General features: G+C 34.4%; 1 protein-coding gene across 1 annotated transcript in view; it reads right to left on the bottom strand.

Moving 5' to 3' along the window:
• Positions 1-24,186, bottom strand: part of LOC140141686 (uncharacterized) — an 80,065-nt gene extending 55,879 nt beyond the window's left edge. Inside the window, 3 exon segments of the mRNA XM_072163598.1 lie at positions 20,933-21,173; positions 21,176-21,207; positions 23,958-24,186. Of these exon segments, the coding sequence (XP_072019699.1) occupies positions 20,933-21,173; positions 21,176-21,207; positions 23,958-24,049 (365 nt within the window). The 5' untranslated portion in view covers positions 24,050-24,186.
• Positions 24,187-25,603: the final 1,417 nt, after the last annotated feature.

The raw sequence follows: 25,603 nt of genomic DNA, 5'->3' as shown, positions 1-25,603 counted from the left end.
ATATGCAATTGCATTTATAATTTTTGGAATATCTTTGCATTTTTCCATCTGATTCTTAACACTTCCTACGACCAAGGGCAGCAATTTTGAAAAATTGGGTGTTTTTGGGTGCTTTTATAATAGCTGCCGTTTACTGATTTTTGCAAATAAAATTCTCTACATTGTGTAGATTTTGTGTCGAGTTTATATTATTTACTCAAATGTATCAGAATATTATTTATACAATTGTTTTTGAATAAAAATACAAATAAAATATAAAAATTGATCAGTTTGAGTAAGTGTTATTATTTTTTTTTTAGTATTTCACTGTCAATTTACGAAAGCCATTTTTTTCAATAAAATAAACACTGAATGTAAAGCATATATGCATGCATTGCATGTATATACATTGGTTCACTTCAACTTTCACTGCTTTCAATTTCATCGACTTTCAAGTTCGGTGTAAAGCATTGACGATAGCGTCAATGATTTTTCTTGAGTTGAGACGCAAGCGTGTGGACAAACCGCACTTGTACGCTTGCGTGTACGCTCTTTGCGATGAATATTACTCGCACAATTCGATACTGCAGTCACCGAAATTTCAACTGAACTAAAAAATCTGTGTACGTACTGTAATTGAATATTTATTTTGATGATCGAATCTCGGACTTATGAACTATGAAATACATGTATAAACAAACTTACATACAGAGGTACGTAGCCTGCATGATCACTGCTTACTCGTGAAACACAGCGTTGCCCTGATGTTTTTTATGGTAGGCGAAAGAGTAACCGTCCTACGCGAATTGAATGCTGTACCACGCATTGCATTGCATTGCATACATGATACTACAACCCACTAAGACAGTCACCCAGTGGCCAACACATATTCAGACCTTCCGATGCTTGTTCATCCCTGTCAAAAGCTATAACTGCTCCCAAAGTTGCCCTGATTATTATTATTCCGTAAATCCTTAGAATTTACTCTCACTATCATCAGATTCATCTTGAAAAACACGGTTTAGATCAGCGTTTGCACATCGCTTCGCCATTTCGCGATCACATTTTTTTCCATTGCTGAATTTGCCAAAATATGCAGCGTTTCTAGATTGTTTTCCTAAAAACATTTTTCCAGCTTCCGGCGAACATGAGTCTTTTAGCTGTTGACATGCCTTACTTTACCACTGATTTTCAAGGGACTTAGGCTATCTAGAGGCTAAAGGTCATAAATATTATAAAATAAAATTTGTTTTATTTAAAATTTTTAGATTTGAGATAAAAACACCTAAAAATGATGACGTAAGAGCAATTGCAAATTAGGTGCTTTTTGATCGCGATTTTTCGATTTTTTCATTGTTTTACTTAACAATGACTGGCGACATAAGGCAGGCAATATCGTTTTAACGTCACGTGACCCAAGTGATTCACTTCTGAATCACTTTGTCGTAGGAAGTGTTAATCTTATTTGGCACAGACCTTGTACATTGTTTATTATAAATTTTCATACTTCTCGAAAGCCTTTATACCCTAAAATACATCACACTGATGCATACATCGTTTATGATCATTACTGCGCAATTCAACATACACAGTGATGGATGTTCACACTGATGTGCAATTGTGTGTATTACTTGCAAAGGATTCTGGGAATTGTTGAAAAGATAACACTTAATGTAGGGGCCAATAGATTGGTACATTGTACATCATTCATGCTCTACCCACAATGCATAGCAGGCAGCAGAAAAGTAGGAAATATGCTCTGGGAAGATAGATCCTCTGTGAAATTTGGCATTTGGAAGGGCATTTTGCTTCCCCTAACATTGAAATATAAGAAATAGTGGCCAAAAATGATGTTTTTTTACAGGCTTGCAATGGACAGGCCATTTGGCTAAAATGCTGCGAAACTTGTCCTAAATCCAAGTTGCTGCTTTACTGACATTTATCCTCGTTAACTTTGTTTGTCAAACTTTTATTAGTAACCACAAAGTATGCAAACCCAAGTATATTGGTTAAGGACATCAATGTCGGGATTTCTAAAACTCGATATATCGGCCTCTCAATATCGATAAAAATCGATATATATCGATTTTACTCCCAATTTATGTGATCTGAAAATTCAAGTAACTAAAAGCTTCAAAATGTAGAATATGGAATATAAACTTCCAACTGCTGTAAAGTGAAGCAACAGTTAAATTGATTCCAGAGTTTTGACATTTCAAAATGTGTCTGTTCTGGTGTAATAATGCTGGTGAACATAACATACGCCTGATTTTCAATACCTTTTTTTTCATTATTGGCAACTTGGATATGTTGATTTTCTTCAGAAAGTGATATCGGCGATATCAATATTATTGGATAGTCGATATATTGATTAATTATCGATATACCAACAGTCCTTAATGTTGGTCATCATTCAGAGAAAGAATCCTCAATTAAATGTTGACATTTTATGATAAATGCCGAACAAATTTTGTTTCAGATTTCAGAAGGACTTGCATGGCTACAAAAAATGATAATATGTGAACAGGGAGTTGAGTGCAGTTTCACACTTGCCATCTCATAGTTCATTTCAATATGTCCAATATGGATACAACACGCTAGTATGCATGGTAGAGAATAGCTAAAGACAAGCCACAACTAGTCTAGAGTAGGTGATCCACTGCTGCGTTAAAACTCACATTTTTCCCCTCCTCTTTAATATTAAGCAATGGGAAAGCCGTACTAGGTACTACCTATCACTGGAGCAGGTAATTTTTGTTAAAACGGTTCGAGTGTCCAATATGGTGATGATGATGGACTGTGGGTAAGCCTGCTTGCTACCTTTCTTAGGCTAATATTACATGTTTTTCGATTGCAGCTGCTTTTCTTTCACGCAAATTTGAACAGAAATCATTTACGGGAGAGCAAAAAAATATGAACTTTGATGATGAATGGATAAAGGAAAGTATTATTTCCAATACCATAGCAATAAAATACAAAACTAAATGTGAAACTGAAATTAAAAATGATATTCTGTCTGTATGCATTACAAACTGAAAGGTCAAACAAGAAATTCCATGAGTCTTTTCCCCACCCTTTCTTTTCTATTTCATTTCTAAAGTAAACTGCCTTTGGTGCATGAATTCCTGTTCAATTCCTGCCAATGGAGAGTTGTTGGGCTATCATCTTATAAAAAAAAAGTGGCAATGTCTGCAAATTCAGACTTCCACTCTCCCCATGGCTCATTTACAATTGGAAAAATCAATCATGAAAGTACTCTGTCCTTTGGAGGGAATGTCAAGCCCCTGGTCCCATGTACCATGTAGTTGAAAAAGTTCCTGCATGTACAGAGAGTAGGGTATTAACTGTTTTAAAACCTTGACTGTTCTGAACTTGTCCTGTGTTTAAATGGACCCTATTGGCAATAATTTTTCAGACTTTAAAACCTAGGGGGACTATAATTATTAGTAGATACATGTACATGGACATGTACATAACAAATTTGTTAGCTTTTGAAAGGAAAAATTAAGAGTGCTATGACTATTTGAAAATTAAATAAATATCTAATCAAATCTAATCTAGGATCTCCGTTTCCTCTTGCTTTCAAAAATCGGTGATTAGTTGTTTGGTTATCAATAACTTCCTTCACCCAATGGAATTTGGGGAGCTGCTCAGATAATTGGTGAATGTTACATTCTAAGTGCGGATAGGTTTGCGCCAGGTTCGGCTGCAACCAGCATCTAGTTGATGTGATCTGATTGTGATGATTCACCATGGCAGCGAAATTACTGCGCTTTGATCCCTCCGAGATATGAGAAAAGGCGCTATATAAAACACCGACATTTAATGATTTTATTTACAATATGTATCAGTACTTTTTTTACTGACATACTTACAGCCTTGAACTTCAATAATTATAATTATAATATTAATAATTTTATTTTAAGTACCATCTGCTGTACATGTTACACCAGCTGCCTATTATTAAAGTAATTTGCTAAATACTGTAACACTTTAAATTTCGCAAGTACTTTATTTCGCAAATTGAGAAAAAGCAGGATTTTTTGAAGGTTTTAAATTCGTGAATCCAGAAGATTTACTGTTAGTTTCAATGTAAATTTTACACTTCGCATGGGATTTAATTTCGAGGTCCTCGCGAAATTAAATACCTCGCGAAATCTAAGTGCTTTACAGTAACTGGGTACTGGGTACTATAGTGGGATATTTTTGCTAAGTGAATATTTCATAATTTTATCAATTCTGGACAGTTTAGTGGGTGTTTAATTTGCGTTTCCAAATAGGCCCTATATTCACGTTAAGTAGGCCTATACTTTGTGTAATATTTTTTTTGGGGGGGAGGGGGGTTAAAATTTGTGGTTGCCTGTTTGACCGTGAAATGCGCGAAAATTAAAGCCCCATGAAAATTTCCCACTGTACAGTATTTCAGAACTAGGTGATGTATCATGAACACAACAAAGACCTTATTGCTATAATACATTACATGACAAGGGACAGGAAGTTTCAGCTGTCAGTTGCCTAAGTGAAAAACAATGCAACATTAGGAAACAAAAAGCTATATTGATTTTTTATAGGCCTACATACTGTAAAAAGCTATTAATTTTGTAAATAAGGAAGGAAAGTGTTTTGATCATGAATATTTGGCATGGCATGGTCAGATTTACTGTAAAATACCTGTACTAGTGTATGTGTATTAAATGTTTAAAAAACAATAGAAAAAAAAACCAAGAACAGGTTGTGTCCTCATTGTTGACATTTGAATAATACCAATTTTCCCCCAAAGGCTGGCGACAAAGAAAAAACCCTGTTCTACAGCGCCAACCAACCATAGGCGAGATCCTGGTGGGGTGGGGGGTAAATTCCCCCAATATTTTGCCAGGGGGTGGTCCATACAATCATCCCCCCCCCCCCAATGTTGACACCTGAATATGGATTTCTGACCGAATTAACTCATGTGCCCATTTTAGCCCCAAAAGTGCGTGCATTTATTCCACCATATTTCATCAGTCAGAATAGCTTCAAAATAGCAAAAAATTTTCGAGCGCTATGCGCGCATTTGTACCATAACCTTATTCTGTCGCCAAAAGGTGCTGGATTCACTATAATTCAAAAAGATTTTCCAACCCCATGTCAAAACGAAATATGAAGTGAATCTTGATTCATTTGGCAAACTTTAATTTAAAATTGATGACAAAAAGATAGATGACACTGTTATAAGGCACGTTCAGACCTGAATTATTACTCGAGTTACATTTTTTACAACCCGTGATAAGATACCACAAATATTTTCGTTAACTCGACTGATTGTCCATACGTAGCTTACCCCGACCTTTAGCACGACTCCCTGACGTGAATTTACCACGACCATCTTGTACCCATCAGGGATAATTTCCGGAAGTTGCGTGCAGGTTCTAAAAGTAAATATGCAGTCCGATTGTAACCCAATTTCATTTGAGTAAAAATCGTAACGGAAAATGGATGTAAAATTGAAGCTCTTTTGAAAACGTGAGGCAAAACTTTCTAAAAGAATTTTATTTAACAGTTGACAAAATATTTTGTCAAAATTGGTTGCCCAAATATAACGCTTTAAATCGTATTCATGATCTTTTTTGCTATTAAAAGTTTTGTATAAACGCTTTTAAGAACATTTTGTGTTTGCTGGGTTTACTGTCCTACACTCATATCAGCGAATAAAAAACGCATTTTATGCCTTGCTTCATCTAGTAGTTTTAGAGCAAGAACTGATTGAACGCCGATGGTTAATTTGTAATAAGGTCAAATCTGGCAAAAAGGTCCTGTTTACCTCGACTGTTACCTCTAGTGCAATCCACACGTGCATCTACCTCGACTGCTCGGTCGGGTTAAGGATTTACCTCTGACTTTTTCAGAGGTAAATCAGTCGGGTTAAGGTCGGGATAAGCTGCCCGACTCCTGTCCAGACGGGCACAAACTCGACCTTTATCACGAAGCTTACCCGACTGGGCACTTTACTCGAGGTAAATACCCCTTTACTCGAGTTAAATACCCTGCGTCTGAACACGGCTATAGATGACCAACCAATCTAGCGTCCTAATTGGCCAAGTGAGTGGTGACCTGACATCCTACCCAAAACTCTAGGGATTTCTAACCAGGTCCTTACAAGAGAGTCCTTGACCTTGTCAATGGCAATAAAGGCTCATTCAGCATTTTGCACGTCCACCATGAGGAACCCATTCCACTTTTGCCTCAAACTGCAGGTCACAATTTATGTTGACACTCTGTCAAAGAAGCTATAGTTTATAGCTTTTGAAGTATAGACTCATCCAGGCATAGATCATGTAGACTATGCATACATGTAGATCCAGGCATGGAATTTATCCTGATCCAGGGAAGTTTGTGAGAGTTGACCTTGGAATTTCTTGGACATAATTTATTTTATTTTATTAAGCTTTCTAAGCTTTAAGGTTGTAAACAATATTCAGTGTTTAGCACTGCTTTCCAAGAAGGCCCTGATTGTATGAAATAGGGATACTTCCAAAGAAAATACCGGGATCATACAAATTACAATAGAAAGAGCTAAATAATAGGGCCTACAAATAGTATAATAATTGAACATAATACAGATAGGGTCTATGCTCTGACTGAAGGTAATTTTAAAAATCCAAAAATAATTATGTAGGCCTATAATATGAAGACCGTTTTGAATGAAATCGAATCAAATGGCCAAATGGATGAAAGATCAGTTATTTGATAAATGTTTTCACAGTTCCAAATTCCAAAATATGTGAATTTGTGACCCAATTTTGAATTTCCTGTTGTCAATCTAGAGACCTTCTATAATAAATTACGGTAGTCTTTTAAAATGATATGAATTTATAATTCACAACATTTTTACAGTATCCCTTAAATTAAAATTAAAATCCGAAATAAACACAGTGTAATCTTTAAACTTCTAAATGATAACAGGCGCGCCTACATTGATGATAACACAGATGACCAGGAAGATATCTAACAGTACACATAACAGCCAAGAGCCTAGAATCATGATGATTCATTTTCCATATTAAATGATTCCATGGACATTTGTACTACACAGATAGCACATAAGGCACTTGAAACTTGATTCTGAGTTTAGCGTCCACCGCCAGCGTTATGAATTTTTGTGCCACGCTTGAGATGTAAAATCTGAAAATAATTCATTATTTTGCAAATTACTACTAAACCAGAAAGAAAATTTGTTTTGCAAAAATTTTAAACCCCTTTTTTTGTATTTGAACCCTTCAAAAACTATAGAAAGCCTTGAGAACTATTAGATGAATCCATCTAAATATTTTAGCATTAAAAATATACAGGTTTTTGACCCTTGCTCTATCCAATTATTTCAATTATACCTTTGGGATACCAGGGTAGAAGATAAATCAACCTAGCCAAAATGTTTTTACCAGATGGACATTGTTGATGTTGTAAATAATTTAACTATGAAAGACCTAGTTTTGACAAATTGGTGCAAAAAATTTATTTCATAATGTTCTGCATGATTGTTATTTTTGTATTAATTAATGAGTCAGCCCCCCCCCCATTTCCCCATATCCTCAATGTATACGGAGAGGTTAGTACAAATTGGAGTGAAGAAGACCGGCATGGTATACTTCAGAATACATTTAGTTTGTTTTAAAACTTGAAAAACAAAAAGCAAGATAATTATACTTTTATAAATGCAAATGTTTATGTGTGTTTGTGACATTATATTGCGACTGGCGATACCCAATTAGAATGAACAAAAGCGCATAAGCATTGGTAAAAGGCCGCTGATAATGAAACCTTGAAAATAATGAATAATGAATAATGAAATAGTTGCCTCATTATGAGCTGAAAAAATTGGGACGCTAAACTCAACATCAAGTTTCAATAGCCTAATAAATGGACCAGACAGGGTCAAGTGGGTGATGGTAGACCAGTACCAGCCAGCCTGCTGATAAACATCCATACCCAAATATGGAATGTCATGCAAAACAACAATCAGTCAGAATTGGATTCATTGACCCCATTTACACAGAAAGAAGTTGATTTCAATTGCAACATCAAATTCAGATTGCGGCTATACACCAATCCGAGAAGCGTTTACTGTATTTGGCCCTCTATTGACGGCAACACAGATGTACCAGAGCGGGAGATTTAATTCGTAATTCAATACTCATGATTGTGTATTGAATATCACTGTTGTGTACAATTCCGGGTACAATTCTGTATAGCACACAATAAATAATGGATGGAACCCCCGACCTCGGGACACCGCAGTTTTACATCGGGGACACCGCAGTAATGGCGAAGTCGGATAGGTGTATAACATAAATTATGATAGAAGACTTCAATGTCTTGCTCATGCTTCAGATAATCAATGTACTATATGGTCATTTTCACGGTAAAGGGTGTAACTTTGGATTTTTAACATTTTGATCCGTAGTGTTCTAATAAAGCCACAGAATTCCATGATTTTTGGCCACATAAGTCATCTAGTTAGCAGCTACCTTGGGTAGCATAATCATCTTTGGGAGTTACTGCGTTGAGTTTTAGTAGGCTTAAATGTACTTAATATTGCCATTTTGAAAAACTATAAAAAACAGTAACATTTTTGTAAAACCCTGTGTTTTCTTCAGTTAGTTCATGGATAATTGTTCTTATCCTGAAAGTATGGTCATATGTTCAGTAAACACTGCCACATTAGATTTAATTGTGTACAGCCCTGTATTTTTGAGAACCGGACTTCGATATTTGTCGTTTCGGAGGCTTCATTTTCCGTTAACAATTGTTAACAAACTTTGTGGGTATAGCTTTGGTTCATAATTCTTGGTTATTTCTTCACTTCTTCTTGATTCATAACAGTTGATATCTTAACTTGAAATGGGTAACAAAAATTAGTCGATTTGCAAGCTTTTAAAATTTTTATAAAATCTTGACTTCAAAGAGCCGTTTTTCCGTTAACTTTTTGGAAGCCTCCGAAACAAACTGTTCAGCTAGCTTGGGCAAATATAAATAAAAGAGCTCATCCAATCTATTTATCAAAATGTAGCAAAGTAGATCCTCAAGTCACTTGTTTTTAAATCGTGGAGATATATATCACCGTTTGAAAATGGGACCCAATACAAACCATGTTTTTGATATTTTTAATGAAGTTGGCCCAGACTATCTTAGTTCAAATTTTACCAGAGTTTCAAACGTGCACCAATACAGTACTAGAAACAGTGCTCAAAATTTTCGTGTTCCAAAATCCACTACCATCACTTCTGGCTCTTTTTATTATAATGCCATTCAGGATTGGGCCAACTTACCAAGTGCAATCAATTTAATTTCTAATAAACCAAGTTTCAAAAAGTCTGTAAAACTCATCTTTTAACCAAATTTAGTTTCTAATGATTTTAATCATGTTTAAAGATTTTATTTTACTTTTAATATTTACTTGTATATATATATTTCTTTGTATGTTTTATATGTATGTATGCCTTTTGCCCTTCTATGTATAAAGGACCCCTTCGGAAATAAGCCTTTGGGCTTAAAGGGCTATCCTGTGATATCTCCTTGCCTTGTTTTTTGTGTATTATATGTTATTTATCTTAATGCATTTTATATCTATTTACCTTGTATTGTTGTATGTGCAATATGGAGATACCGAATAAAATCAAATCAATCAAATCAACTTTCCGTTAACACTTGAAGCCTCCGAAACAAATGAAGCCTCCGAAACAACAATAAGATTAATTATCATCTTTGCACATCTAAATGGTGTGTTCCATATTGATATCTGCATTGTTATTGTTACTTGATATGTGCAGAATGTCAAAAAAAAAAAAAAAATATGATATTATGGTTAATGTTTGAAAACCTGTTTCGGAGGCTTCACATGCAAGTTAACACCATACTTAACAAATGGGTGAAAAAAAATAATGTGTGATTAATCTACAATATCTGCTGCATAGAATCATTAATTCAATACACACAAGAAAATAACAGCTTAGATGATCCCAACAGTGTTGTTTTCAAAAAAACTACTTCTGCAATGTTTAACCATTGTTAACATGAAGCCTAAGAAAAAAAAAAAATGACTTGCTGTGATAATTTAAATTTTGTCACAACTGAAATTCAATACTTAGATGCAAAGCATCAGGCCTCCAAAAACCGCGGGAACGCGGGAACGGCGTTCCCAGAAAGGTCACAGAGGTCACAGAAAAAAAAAAAAAAAAATTGCAAAAAAAAAAAAAAAAAAAAATTTTAATTTTTTTTTTTCCAAAGTTTTCGGCAACCTTGGAGAACCACTGGACCTATAATGAAATTTCAGGATCATTAACAGTTAATTTTAAAAAAGGAAAAAATTACGAAAAAATTACAGTTTGTTATCCTGTATATGCAAACCATTAACTAATGTTTATTTCTTCATCTATCACATATTATAGATGCATTGGTTTTCCATGCATTTATAATATGTGATAGATGAAGAGGTAAACACAAGTTAATGGTTTGCATATTAAGGATAACAAACTGTAATTTTTTCGTCATTTTTTTCCATTTTTTTTTTCAAATTATCTGTGAATAATCCTAACCTCAGAATAGGTCCAGTGGTTCTTCAAAGTTGCAAAATACTTCTAAAAAATGTTAAAAATAAATAAAAAATTGTTTTGAGTTTTGACAGTAATACTTTGAAATTTTAAGTTGTGTTTTTTTGTGAAAAAGGATGTAAATTTTTATAGAAAACTGTTCCAAAATAAGGCTTAGATTGCACGAGAGAGCATCTAAACCCTGAGAGCTTCCAGGGCCCTTAAGCGGGCCCTGGACCCCGGCCGTTAGGATTTCAAGCGCTTGGCGCTCGTGATGTCGCTCACACGCACATAGGCCTATTTCAGTTATTTCACAGAAAATTTTCAGTACTTGTCATTAAGTTCCCAGACAGCAGAAAATTTTCTGGAGGCCTGCAAAGCATGAAAATTGGTAATTGTGATATTTTTAAACTATTTTTTCATGTCAACTTGTAGTAGTTAGCCAAATATTTTACTTTTATGATCGCCAGTGTTGTTAACTGAAGCCTCCGAAACACAAATCGCTTGAATTGCCAATTCTAAAATATAACTCCAATTTCTGTGAAACTTGGCTGGCAGGTTCCTTTCATCAAGTAGTATTTGTACATGAAGTTAGACATTCAAATTATTTTAGGAACCCAATTAAAACTTAAAAAATATGTTTAAGGTTGGGAAATTTCCATTGTAAATGACACTTGATGTTAAAAATTTTCAAAACTGCAATTACAAACATAGCAAAACCTGGTATGATATTTAACTTATATCTGTAGACTTACTTTGGAATGGAATTTCACATGTATTCCAGCTTTCATGTCATAATTTTCTGAGCATATGTAAAATACATTTTTTCTTAGATTTTAACCAAAATGTTAAGGAAATGTCAATTTTTTTTATTAGAAATCAAAAGGTTTAAGCCTTGAAACATTATTTTACTGGAATTTAAGTTGCTTCTATGCATAATTTCAGTAAACAGAAACATATTTAAGTGGTTTGAAATTTTGACCCTAAAAATCAAAAGTTACACCCTTTACTGTGAAAATGACCATATTGTAAGGCAAAAAAAAAATATTGTTGTGTTGCCCTCAAGTGGAAAAACAGGAAATTTGGGTAGGACGGTCGGATTATTATTATTTTTTTTAAAATCCCATCAAATATTAAATAATGCTTGTTCAATTAGGGGACATTTGTCAATTTTGACTTCTGGATACCTGTTAGACAACAATTGAAGACTAGTCTTACAAAATATTAATTCCAAGTGAAAAACATTGAGTTTTTGAACAAATCTGTAAAAATCATCATTCAAAAAAAAAAATTTAAAAAAATTGCGACCCTGATTTTTCAGGATTTAGGGTAGGACGGTTGAGGGCAACACAACAATTTTTTTTTTGCCTAATGAACTAAATAAAAGCATGTTCATTAGTGCAAGTTGATATGAATGCTCTTGCATGCAAGAATTTTTTGGCAGTATTTCAAAAATACTTCAAAAGCTTATCACCATCAGCAATATCATGTAGGAATTTTGATGACATGAGGCTGAATAAAACAAATTCATGCAAATGCAATTACCGTATTGGTCCGAGTATAGTCCCACCCGTTTTTTAGGCGAAAATTTTTCACAATTGGGGGCTGGGATTATACTCAATTTCAACAAATTATTTTTTTTTTGTAAATTCAAATTCAATGCATTTTGAAATCATTTAGAGTATGAGTCATGCATGACATGAATACAAATTATTAATTTTCATATTAAAAATACAAAACATCTTGAAATTTTTTTAAAAGTCAACCATGAATGATCCTAGCATAGGTCTAGGTCCAGGGACATTCCAAAACCAAAAAAAAAACCTTGAAAAAAAAAAAAATCTGGAATTTTTCAAAAAATGGGGTGGGGGGTGGGACTATTATGTACTCGAATGTGGGACTATACTCGGACGAATACGGTAATGCATATTACCGGTATGTAACAGATAGTTCAGATTTTCAGTTTTATGGAAATTATATTGGTTGGTATTGATTTTTAAAATGTCAACAGTCAACAAATTCAATGGTTATAACTTATAAATCAATTTTGTATGTTTACCCAACACTTAGTATTCCCAGATCAAGTTCTCTCTACAGTCTATTAGCGTGTTTCTATTGAGTCCCCTGCATTTTACCGGTAAAACTGTTCGCCGTCAAATAGCGGCGAAAGGCGGATAACGGTCAGTTTCATTGCACGTTGTTTACCGGTAAACACTCGATGAACAGCGTCAATTGACACACCTTTAAAGTTTGCGGCTTAAAGGTCGTGCACTGGGGTCAATCCGGGTCAATCGCAAAGCATTGTGGATTTTAATATTGTAGTATTTTCTTAATTGTTTGGCTAAAAATGAGGTAGCAAACATGAGAAAAGAAGACTGAAGAATAATGTTTTTTTATTAGCGTTTTCAATCGTTCGCGTACATCAAATTACGCCATTGGGAAATCCCCTCAGTGATATCGACGTGAGTACTCAGTATATTGTTACACGCAAAAAAAATAGGTCTTAGAATTCAATCTTTCACAGTTTAATTTCAGTTAATTCTTTTTAGCGAATAGTAATTTAACATCAACAACATAATATTAAATTCATGAAATCTTTCTAATTTTCTGAAGCACACACCGCCGCGGATCCGAGTTGATTACTATTTTTTTTTCGCATGCACAGCTGGATTCATCCGCTGATGTTGTTGTTGTTGTTTTATTTCATGGCTTTTACAGTTTTACTAGGGTCATAAATCATAACTCATGTTAAATATTTAGCATAATATGTATAATGCAGGGATAATGCATTATGAATATTTCTTCCATTTACTTTATTTATAGCAAGTGAGTCCAATATTTGTATGTGATTAGGCCTACGGAATGGTATACATAAACAAGCTAGCTCATTGATGATGCAGAGGTCAATTTCGCGACTTAACTTCCGTTTTCTTACCTGTATGCGCATTCAATCGGAACGAAGTGAGTTTCTATTGACGTTTATCGGTAAGCGCCCCCGCTATTTTCCTTCCTCAAGAAGGAAAAGCGTTACCGTAAAAACTCGCCCTGTTTACCGGTAAATAGCGGGAAGGTCAGTTTCTATTGAGCAGAAATAATCCCTTTACCGTCTTTTTACCGGTAAACGGTCCCAATAGAAACACGCCTTATGCTACAATATTACCTTTCTGATATTTTTTCCATCCAGTCCCCCATGATTTCTCTGTGTTACAGTAAAACAGAAAAAAATCACTGAATTTGGGGTTTGCTCACAGAAATTTGAAAATGTCACAAAATAGTGAAAAACTGTGTAAAATGTCAAGTTTTTGTGTTGATTTGCAAAATAAAACAATGGAAAGTGAATAAAGTGATTATTTTTTTAAACAGTAGGGGAGATTGGGGTTAGTTGGAATGCAGGGTAAGTTGAAACATTGTATTTTTTTCTGACACAAAAAATTTATTTGGTAAAATACTGGCACCTAGTAATAGGTATTAGTAAGGGTCATTCACCAAATTAGCAACAGCACTGATGCCCCACCAGTGTTGGCTTGGGAAAGGAATATCTGTTTTTTGACTAATGTTGGCCGATACCGATCTGTGAATCGGAGATCGGTGCCGATATGGACTGCATCGGCCTTGAATCTGAATCGGCAGATGAGCTATCAGCTGCCGATCTAGCTTACCGATCTCTGAACTTGACAGTAATAAAAGTACACAACAATTCTTTAAGCTTACCGGTACCATTACTTTCTTATGTAACATTACTACTATTTAATGCCAATATATTTCCAAAAAACGTTGTTACCACCGCAAGAATCATGTCGTTTCATATGTATTTTATGTATGTATCCACCCTTTAACGTGCTTTAACGAGGCATGCAAGCGCAGAGTAACATACAGGGAATTCCATTAGCTCTTAAGTCATAACTGAGCATGCGCGATCATTTATTTATAGACTTATATATATAGACTTCATAGAACTACGAAACCGTACGATGGTACATCATTTAATGGATTAATGATTAAACTTCCGACAATCGGAGGCACTGAGTGAGTATAACGCTGGGACTTGGGGTGTAAAATGGTATTTTATTTGGGTTGATATTGACATGAAAAACCTCTAAAAACGGTCATCATATTACATAGTTACAGGTTTGGGGAATTAAGCTTTGACTGTTAACATTACTGGGCCCCGACTTGAATGAACTTGTACTGGTTGTAAAATAACATTTAAGGAATCTGAATCGGGATCGGATCGGCCCGATCTGCTAATTTTCAGATCGGAGATCGGCAGATCCGATCTTGGGTTGGATCGGCCAACACTATTTTTGACTTACTAATTTTTATACCCCTCAGAAAAGATGCGTTATCTCCATGTTGTTTGAAGATTCAGGAGATTATTTTTTGAGTATCATAAGCATAATGTTTAAAAATAAAAAAGTTTTATTGTATTTCTTATTTTGTGTAATGAACTTTGAAATGTAAAAATAGGCATCGGGGTTAGTTGAAACTTTTGAGGTGGGGTTAATTGACATGTGAAAATCGCATAGAAAAATATGGTTAAAAATTTGACTTTTTAAAAATTTGTAACATGTTTACCATTTCTTCAATATTGCTTTAATATGGTTAAAAAGCAATATTACAAGCAAAAAGTGCACACAGAAAGTACATTTTATAATATTTTAGGCTTCTCATATTTTGGTCCATGGTGACACTGGTCACCTTGTGTCCAAAGTATTGACCCAAGACTCCCACATATTTATTTATTCATTTTTTCACACTGATTGTATGTTAAAGGGTGCCTTCAAGGGAAGTATAACCCTAACAACACAATAATAATTATTTTGACATTTTTACAAGCCATGTTTCAACTAATCTCACCCTATGTTTCAACTTACCCCAGGGGTGGGGTTAGTTGAAACACTTTTTTCAAATTTTCAAATTGGATTATATGAATAATCATAAGCAGGTCCAATAAAGTTTAAGGCTGTATTTGTAGCATGCATGTATATGTTTATACTGATATGGTTAGGGTTTCTTGAAAGTAATCGGTTTGCGTTAAAAAGACGATTTTGTGAAAAATGTTTCAACTAACCCCAATCTCCCCTAATCAACCATTGATGATGCTCAATTTTAATGGTGATGTTGAGGGGAGACTACATGTACAGTAAAAAGGTAGATACAAAGTACACATTTATAACATGTTTGTTCACGGCTTTATTGTGGAAAACAGAAAATCATGGAAATCATACAATTTGTAACACAGATTTTAAATTTTGTAATATGAAATTGTGATTTTACTACCTAACATATTATTTACACTAAAATATTAGAGGTCATAATGCACTTTTCAAATCCTGGATGAGTTGTTTTATTTGAGTATTATACAATGGTTTGTTGAAACCACAGTTGGAAATGCCATGTGTACATGGTAAACAATATGCTTTGTGTTGGAATACATTTATAGGAAACCAATAAATAAACAATGGATATAACCATCCTGACCAATAAAAAAAATCCATTTTTTGTGCCTTCTAATTTAAACCAAATTTACCTCAATGTACTTGTAGGGGGGTCACATCATTCTTTTATCTACAATATAAATGTTTGGCATTAAGTTTTTCAGAAGCATCTTGCAAAATGATGAAGATAGCAATTTAAATGGTTCAAATTGGATAAAGCGTTGTCGAGATACGCAAGTTTAAAATGTCCGAAAAATGGCTGTTTTTCAGCATGATTTTGATAAAAATGCATGTTTTCGACAATATGGCATGTTTGAAGACTAAAAAAATCAAAATTATATGCTTCCTATGTCCGATTTTCACTTAAAGTTGCTGTATAACTGAGTCTTTCAACATATGTCAAGAGGTACATCATTTGCTTCAGTTTTTGAAAAAGATTACTCCAAATATGGACTAAAACACCAAAATCAAGGATCGTCGACTCTCATTTTAACCCCTTGCAGAATAAAATTGCAGATTTACGACAATCTCAGATTAAAAATATGAATTGTGAATGGCTGCATTTACACTAAGCCAACTCTAACCCTTGGGTTGAAACACAAAAACAACAACAAAAGCTTCATGTGCATCAAAATATTGTGAGAAATTGCCTCCAAAGTGGGAAAAATCTAGAAAATCAAGGAAATTGCCGCTCAATGTAAAAAAGTGGTACAGAATGAAACAGCAAGTTACGGACACCCTCGGAATAAAAATATCAACTTTGTACATCCATATTCAAGGTAAAACAACTCTAGGACTTCAAGTTGGACCACTGCAGTAGATAAAAACAACAAGTTGGTCATAATATGTTGATAACTACACTCCAGAAATGGAAAAATATGAAAACTTCACAAGTAAGGTCAACAATTTCTATGGGAAAATACACAGGAAAATGGCCAAAAAACAAATGTTTCAATATAGGCCTATTGCCATTTTTTAACCCAACATCCTAGAAATTTCTTGTTTACGTCAAAAGAAAGATATTTTTGTGGAGATTCAGGAAAAAGGAGTCTCAATTTGATTGCACATGTGGCACACAGTAGGGTAACTCATCATCTACAGTCATCATATCAAAATTTCACCCTTGGACAGCGTTTCCTATGGGAAAATACACACGTTTCGGGCAAAAAAACATCAAATTTTCAAATTTATCATAGAAAAAAACAAGTTGTGCCAAAATAAAGATACATTTCTCATGGTTCAGAAAAAGTAACTTTAAAATTCACTACATCGTTGGCACCGAATTGAAAAACTCACTTTCTAAAGGCAATTTCTTAATTTCTTCATGGATCCAGACACTGGTCTTTGCTGATAAATAATCTGGTGCTTTCACAGAGCCGCCGTGTAAAATTCAAAAGGTCAATAGACCTAAAATATTTTTTTGTAACTACACATATACTAAATAAATATTTGAAAATGTTTAGGTCTCTATGAAGAAAACAATTTGATATTTTTTTATGCTCAAAACATGCCATTGTTCATTTATGGGTCGTATGCAGACACCTAATGAGCTAATGTGTGACCCCCCTAAATGTAGTATAGAGAATGAAAGACTTGGGCCTAAATATTCATAATTTTGGTTTCTAGCCAGTTTGATTGTTTACCATACATGTTTGTTTTTTGTTTGAGTTTGTTGCTGTTTTAGCATCTGAATATCTGAGACGTAGATTGTAGTCCAGGCTACGATTTACATGTTAATTTACACACATCTTTGTTGTGGTTTCCAAATTCCACCATACATGTAAAACCATCTGCTCTTTATGAGTAAGTGTAAATTTACCTATCAATTTGACACACCATTGGACCAGGGACTGATTGGACTTCGGGGAGGGAATTTTTGAAAAATAAAACTTCCAACATTATTAATTTATAAAATTATTAATTTTGCTGATTGTCAATGACTACCATTTTCGTGGCCTCATGGGTATTTAATTTTGTTAATCAAACAATTCTAGGGCTCGACCGATATGGCATTTGTCTACCGATCCGATATCGATGTTGTAGGTTAATATCGGCCGATATCCGATCCGATATTGGTGAAAAAAAATACTTCTTATGTCGAGTTTGGAGAACCACTGGTTGTTTTTATCATTCAGTTTACTTTTTTTTATTTGAAAAAAAAAATTACGAAAAAATTACATTTAAATAATATTTGCAAACCATAATGTTTACCTCTTCATGTACGGTATCACATGATATTATGCAATGGGTTCATGCATGCATTGGTTTTCCATGCATTTTAAAAATAAATGAAGAGGTAAACATTAGAAAAAAACTTTTAAAATGGTTGCATAGGTCTATAAACAAACTGACATTTTTTTCAAATTAACTCTGAATGATCCTCTAGAGCACTTTGCCAAAAACTTCAGAAGTTTTTTTATTTATTTATTTTATTTATTTTATGGGGGGCGTGGCAATATGGTTAGGGTACTTGCCTTTAGTGCATTTAGTACCACTTTACTTTGACTTTAGTACTGACTTGCATCTGCCCCCCCCCCCCAGTAATTTCTGATGGACCCTAATAGTATTGCATTTGCACTATATTCAAGTGTTAAACACCCAGGTCAAACACAAGTGACCTTGAGAACTACAGATTATTTGTCATCAATAATCACACTGCATATTGATTGGATTGAGTAACATGTGATCATGTGATTGAGATCAATTTTATCTGAAACCACAAACCACTTCAGCTCTTGACAACAGATCATCTCTTGAATGTGCAATGATGTGAATTGGAGTCCAATGCCCATATTACACAATGGGTCATTCTTTTCCACTGTATAGGCTTACAACATATTATAATCAAAGTATTAGACCCTGGATACCATCACCTTTATGGTTCCAGGCACTACATGTAAGAAGCTTAATTTCATTTTAGGGACGCACCATTTGATACTCAGGGGGGGGGTAGGAAGTTAGGGTCGGGGAAGAAATTTTTTTGCTACGCAAGGCGGCGATGTTTTTTTTTTTCATCACTTGCAAGCTTTTTTTTTTTTTAATTTCATGCATTACACACAGTTAGGTGGGGGAAGGTTTTTTTTTTTTTTTTAGTGTTGGTGGGGAAAGTTTTTTTTTTGCTCATGTAGTGGGTGAAGTTTTTTTTTTTTGAAAAACTTCCTACCCCCACCCTGAGAATCTAATGGTGCGTCCCTTATGGTTTGTTTTTCCCCTTTTTCAAGGTTGTGTAGTAAGCCCCAATTGATAAGTTGCAACACAGGATCTTTGGTTGAATAACAAACAATTTATCTAGTGCTTGAAAATATGTTTTGAATTTTTATCAAAAACTTTTCAGTCAAAATAAATAAATTTTGGCAAAAAAACAGATGATTTTAGGCCTACATGATTTGGCAAAAAAAAAAGAAGAAAAAAAAAGGAGCAAAATCCGAGTCGGCCAGGCCTGTAAAACAGGGTTTTTTTTTTTTCATCGCCTTTAAAAATACAAAAAGTACAATACTCAATAGTCACTCTCAGTAGCAAAATTTCTGTAAGGCGACGAAAAAAAACCCCATATTGCAGTGGTACCGGTATTGCAATGTCAATACTCAATTATATAAATTTATGAATATCAAATGAGATTAGATAAATTTATGAATACTATGAGATAAATTTGAGAAAATTTTGTGTCCCTACTAACCCCTCCTTATTGTTAGATTATTGAGTGTGTTCCTTCGAAAAACAATTTGGGTCAATCATCAATAATTTTATTCCGCAAACACCCATTTTGGGCCTGCCAGCAGGACAATTTCCCCCACCTCCTCAGGAGGTCCTGGTACACCCCTGGTGAATTATTATGTGCATTCAACTTCACATCTGAAATGTGAAATATCAAGTATATCCCTGAGCTTAGCAATCTCCATATTTTCACCTGGTGACCTTTCACCATGTTAAGTTTCATTCACCGAGGTCAATGTTCAGATGTACACTGCACACAAGCAATGAAGCCATTTTGTTGGTGGCCCTAGGCCAGACAGGCAAAAATAAAGAAAGCAGCTCCCCACTCTGGCTTTCCATTGTTTTTTCTGCCAAACAGGGCTGGGTGGGTCTGGTTGACTTTGTACTATCGATTTCAATTTCCAAATTTAAGGGATTTTCCAGAAATCAATCATCGATCATAGGCAGGGGGATAAATCTTTTCAGTAAATTGGGAATATTTAGGCCTGCTATATGTACACAATTGGAGGTCACAATACATAAAGAAAAAAAAAAAATATTTTGTTTTAAATTGTGCTTTTGATAAAAAGAAAAATTTTGAAAAAATTAAAATTTTTAGAATTGCAACTTACAATCACATCATAAGCTACATTGTAAAGATCTAAAAATACATAGGCCTACATTTGTTAGCGAACACCAATACAATTTTCCCCTTTTGGATACAAATTGTAATTTTTTTAGTGAAAAAAAATAGAATCAAATAGGGGGCCTACATAGAATTTACCGTCATCGATATGAAGTCTCCTCAGCAGTTAAATTGTGGTTCGCTCTTTTCACACAATGTGAATGACGCAAAACCAAACTAGCTGAGTCTGTTGAGGAGACTATAATCATCTGCGATAACCCTGTCCAGAAATCCAAAAGTGCTAGCCACCATACCCACCAAGGAAGATATTTTTGCATGAATTTTCGGAAATACAATCCAAATGAACTTGTTCAAAGACATTAACTTGGAGCGTCTAATTTCAGGATAGTAATGAGAAAAATACAATCTATTGTGTGATACCAAAAACTCATTAAAAATGAAAAAAATTGAGGGGATGATGTTGTCGATCGGGTTACGGACCTTAGTATAAAACCCAAACAAATCTTTCATGAAGTGTCATCCCCAAAAAACATTGTTCACACACAGTGATACCACCCACCCTCCCTCCTCCCCAGATTCCATTCTCCCTTATAATCATCATCATCACTTACCCATCTCTTCGCGAGTCATAGCGGGTGTGTCTTGAATGATGTGCATCATAAGGTTCCCGACTATGACTTAGCCGAGATGCTGTGTCCTCTGGTATTAATGAATCCGGGGATCTTTCGGGGTTATTATATTCTATACGTAATTCCCTATCTCCTATTTTTGTGATGGTGTCATGTGCTTTGTTGGCGCTGGATATATCCACAAAATCCACATAGGCAGAGAGTCCACCATCCGTGTCTCTTTTCCTGTTAGTTTCACATTTTCAACTCGTCCATATCTGAAAAAAACCAAAACGATGTCATAGAAAGTTAATTTTTTGAATTTAAACAGGTGTGTAGGTGTTACGTGTGTGGCACCAGACCTTCATGACATGCTAACTACAAAGCAAGTTTTATCAAGTTTAAATGAAAAATAATGTAGGCCTGCTAATAATTAATACACGATTCTGGAGGCTAAAATACGCACCTCAATTTTCTAAACATTATTGAAATACCAGTACACGATTTGAAGCCAAAATGGAAAAATTAAAAAAGAATTTTTTTTTTAATTCGGAAAAATTCCTGTTTTTTGCCATTTTTAATTCCTTTTTGCGGAATAATTGCAGCATTCGGCTCCAGTCTAGGTCAAGGGACTCCAAATCTGTAAAAAAAAAAAAATAATAATTTGCAAAAAAAAAAAAAAAATGACATTTTCCCCCAAATGACAAAAAAAGCATTTTGAGCCCAATATAGGGGCCTACATCATGTGGTTTATAAATGCTTCTAAAAACATTTATTGACACAAAACAACCAAAAATGGATACACAGTACAGGGGTAGATACAAATTTTTGAAAGGGGAGCCCACATGAACAATTTCCTAGTTCACTAATCTCACCCAAATTTTCAGGGACTGTCTTTTGGAATTTGCAGTCCGAGAGCATTAAATAGCTCTTCTGGAGCCTTTAAGGAGCGCTGTTTAGGGCATTCATTTACAAAGATAAAAAATGAAAAAGTAAATTTTTAGCTGATATTTTCAGTCTGGACAACTTTACCCTACTTCCTATAGTTTTTTCAAAGCCAAATTTGGATTCTCATGCAATTTCCTTTCAGGAAATGTATACCAGTACCGTACTTTTGAATTGATGGGGTGAGGTGCATGTGTAAAATGTTATGTTGATTTCAAGCTCGAAAGATGTATATATTAAATATGCTCAAAAAGGCTGCGCAACTCAAAATGGGGCGAGCTCAAGACACGCAGCCATCTATAACTTTAAAATAAATAAGGAATATATTATGTTTTTTTCCTGAATAGAAACTAAAAAAAACCTGCAAAAAACAACAACTAGCAAGCCCTTTATTGCATCAATTGATAGATGTATATGACCGTCAGCTTGGTCAAACAAAAAAAGCAATATAATATTTAGTAAATAAAAATATCATTAGATACTGTATTGGTACCGGTAGTTAATTAATATAAATTTATTTAATAATATTTTGTATTTTGTTAATATTTATGAAAATAATAAAATATGGTACGGTACCGTGATTATTAATATAAAAATTATAATTTAATGGGATATAATTTTATCTTTTTTATAAAACAACAACAACAAAAAACAATGAGGACAAGTTCTCTACCAACATAGAAATATTGCACTACTGTAACAGTGTACCTCATGGTAGTTACAATACAACAATGTATGATGAATATTTATGCATTTAAATTTAAAAAAGTGTAAATCCGAAATTCCCTTTTTTGGAATATCAAAAAAATTATAATACATCCATGGATAATGGACTCTCTTGGTCTGATCTGTAAAATGAGATTGAAAAAAAATTGAATATCTGTATTAAATCTGTACACATACATAACACAGGGTTCGATTTAACTGGTGTTGTGGAGCAAAATGCTCCCCATTTTGGACAACATGCTACACAAATTTCAGCTTGTATAGCAATTTTTTACAATGTAAACATATGGTAATATTATAAGAACATCGCCTAAAACTAAATAAGGTTTTAGCTAAAATTGCTACGCAAATGTAAATGATGTATGGCTGTTGCAAAATTAAATGAAAATGGCTGAAAAGATTTGAGCTTAATTTACAATACAATGTAGGGCCTACACTCACATTATTAATTTTATTGTCATAATTTTTTTAACATGGAATCGAAATCGAATGAGCCGATTTGGCCTAATTTTACATCATGATGGCCATAAGCGCACGTATACTATAAATTATACAGGTACTATCAAGCATGGTACCCAATCTGTTTGGTGTATCATGTCAAACGCAAGCATTGCAAGTGCATACATTTGTGCAATATCTAGTCATGATGATCGCCTTTACAGTTGAATCTCAATGTCGATTTAAATACTCTTCAGCTAAATACTGTATTCTGTTAAAAATTATATACATGAAATAACATAAATTAACCCAATGCAATCATGGCAATGGCTGTAGTGTAGTCTAGGTATTTGCAACATACAGTACTGGTGCCTGGTGTAGACACACATCATCACATGCATGGTGCATGAAGCAAAAATTAAAATATTCCAAAAACGTCCAAAATCTACATTAAAATAATCCTTAACACATTCTGCATCATTTCATACTATTTTGTTAGCTATTTTAGACTGCAAAGCAGTGTTATAATGAGTATTTCAATTTTCCCAAATTGTACATGTGCAAGTACATGTACGGCCCATTCATTACTATGCGCGGAAACTACACCACTCCGCTACACGTAAAAGACTGTTGTTGTCAATATTATATTTAGCATTCACGACCAAACATACACCACAATAATGATTAATTATTAAAAATATACCCATGTTAATATATCATGCTTATTACCAATATGTTCTCAAATAATTTCTCTACATGAATATGAAAGATTTGGAGGGAATTTATGCGTCTAATTTTGTTAAAACACGACGAATGTGTAGCATACTGGATGCAATTTTATAACAGACCAAGAACGATCGCGAGCAAAAACACACAGCTACGACTCGGATCGAGTGAAATAAATACTTGCAAAACCTACCTCTTTAACTGCTCAATAATTTTGTCTTCTCGTATATTTTCCGGCAGATTCCCGACCCACAAGTGTCTTGTTTCCCGCACCATGCTGGCCATGGGTTATAATCCAAATAATAATCCTCGGGAGCGCCGAATATTTCGGTAAAATTGTAGTAAATTCATCGTTTCATTTTGCGATCCAAGCTTGTACGAGTCAAAATGGTGTCTCCCCTTTTCAACCGTGACGTCATTCCTACCGTCGTGGTTTTGGACCGCAAAGGATTCTGGTACCTGTTTTTTTCCTTCACATAATGAATTGGCTTGCGCACTATACGTGGCGACTAATGCACAGGCCGGCAGAATGGCGCAGCAGCAAAAACCATAACTGCTCGAAAAGTTTCACAAAAACCTTCCTTTTCTTTCCGTTTTAACCCAAGTCTGATGCGCTAAAACACTGCCATTATAACAGGGATACTTATTGTATGGAATATAAATACCAGCGTGGTGGAATTATATCGTTTCGAGTCCGAAAAATCGTGGATAATATTTGGATCACTATAACGGCGTATTCCTACATTACAATGTACTATAGCTAGAGCCTCCTAGGGCGTGGTCGATTTTATGTTTTCTTTCTTGAATTTTCAGGAATATATATTGCTCTACCATTACAGGAATATAGTGGATTATACTTTGCGCCGCTCTGAGCAGTCCTGGAAATAATAAAAGGAATATAAACCCCTTTCCCTGACATAAAAATAAGAGCGAAAGCGCACACACATTTCAAATGGGTCTTTGTGTTCTGTAAAAAATCAAGATGGCGGACATAAAAGAAACCGACATATTGAACACAAAGAACGAGCCACATTAACCTGTAGTTTAGATACCTTTCATACTCTTTCGATGCATCTCTAGAAACAAAATATCATTCCAATTCTTGGCAAATTTTATTTTCTTAAATTCATGAGATTTTGTTTTGGAGATGTACAGAAAGTTTGGTCTAAAAGGGGGAGGTTTCATCGGGTTGTTAATGCCGGTAGTGTCGTCACGCGACCTCTAGTTTTCAAGCCTTTATCGACGGTAGGTAACACAGTATAAAACATGTGTAACATGATTGGACAATCCAATGTAATGCTTGACGTTGGTAGAAGAAAAAAATTGAAAAAATTTAACTGAACTGAACTTGATAGAAAGCGAAACATTAAAAGTGCGTAACGTTGCTTCAACATGGTATTATTCATATAACATGTAATGTATTGATGTCATAGATGGCCTATGTGTGTTTAGTAATTTAATTATGAATATGATAATTATTGACTTTATATTGAGCCCTCTTTTATAGTTCTTTCAAAACATCGAACGACGGACCAGCGTATATTTAATTATTTATGCAAAGACGTGGTTACGTCAACATCTGTAACACTAACAAAGCTAAACTAAAGCCAAGATAAAAATGGAGGGTCTTTAAAATATTAACTCTTTACATAATTTAGTCGACTTTTTTCAAGGTGAGTATCGAGCGGACTTCATTTTAATCGTCCATGTTGATTCTTTACCCTCTCCAAAGAACGTATGGCTTGTTTTCTCTCGATTTATACCACCGAGTTCATTTAAATCATGCCTTGAGTCTTCATCAATTATTTTTGTAGGATAGTACTTTAATAGAAGAGCTTT

Source organism: Amphiura filiformis, chromosome 19 (assembly GCF_039555335.1).
Source record: "Amphiura filiformis chromosome 19, Afil_fr2py, whole genome shotgun sequence".
In the NCBI taxonomy this organism is placed as follows: Eukaryota; Metazoa; Echinodermata; class Ophiuroidea; order Amphilepidida; family Amphiuridae; genus Amphiura; species Amphiura filiformis.
This window is presented reverse-complemented; position numbering and strand designations above follow the sequence as displayed.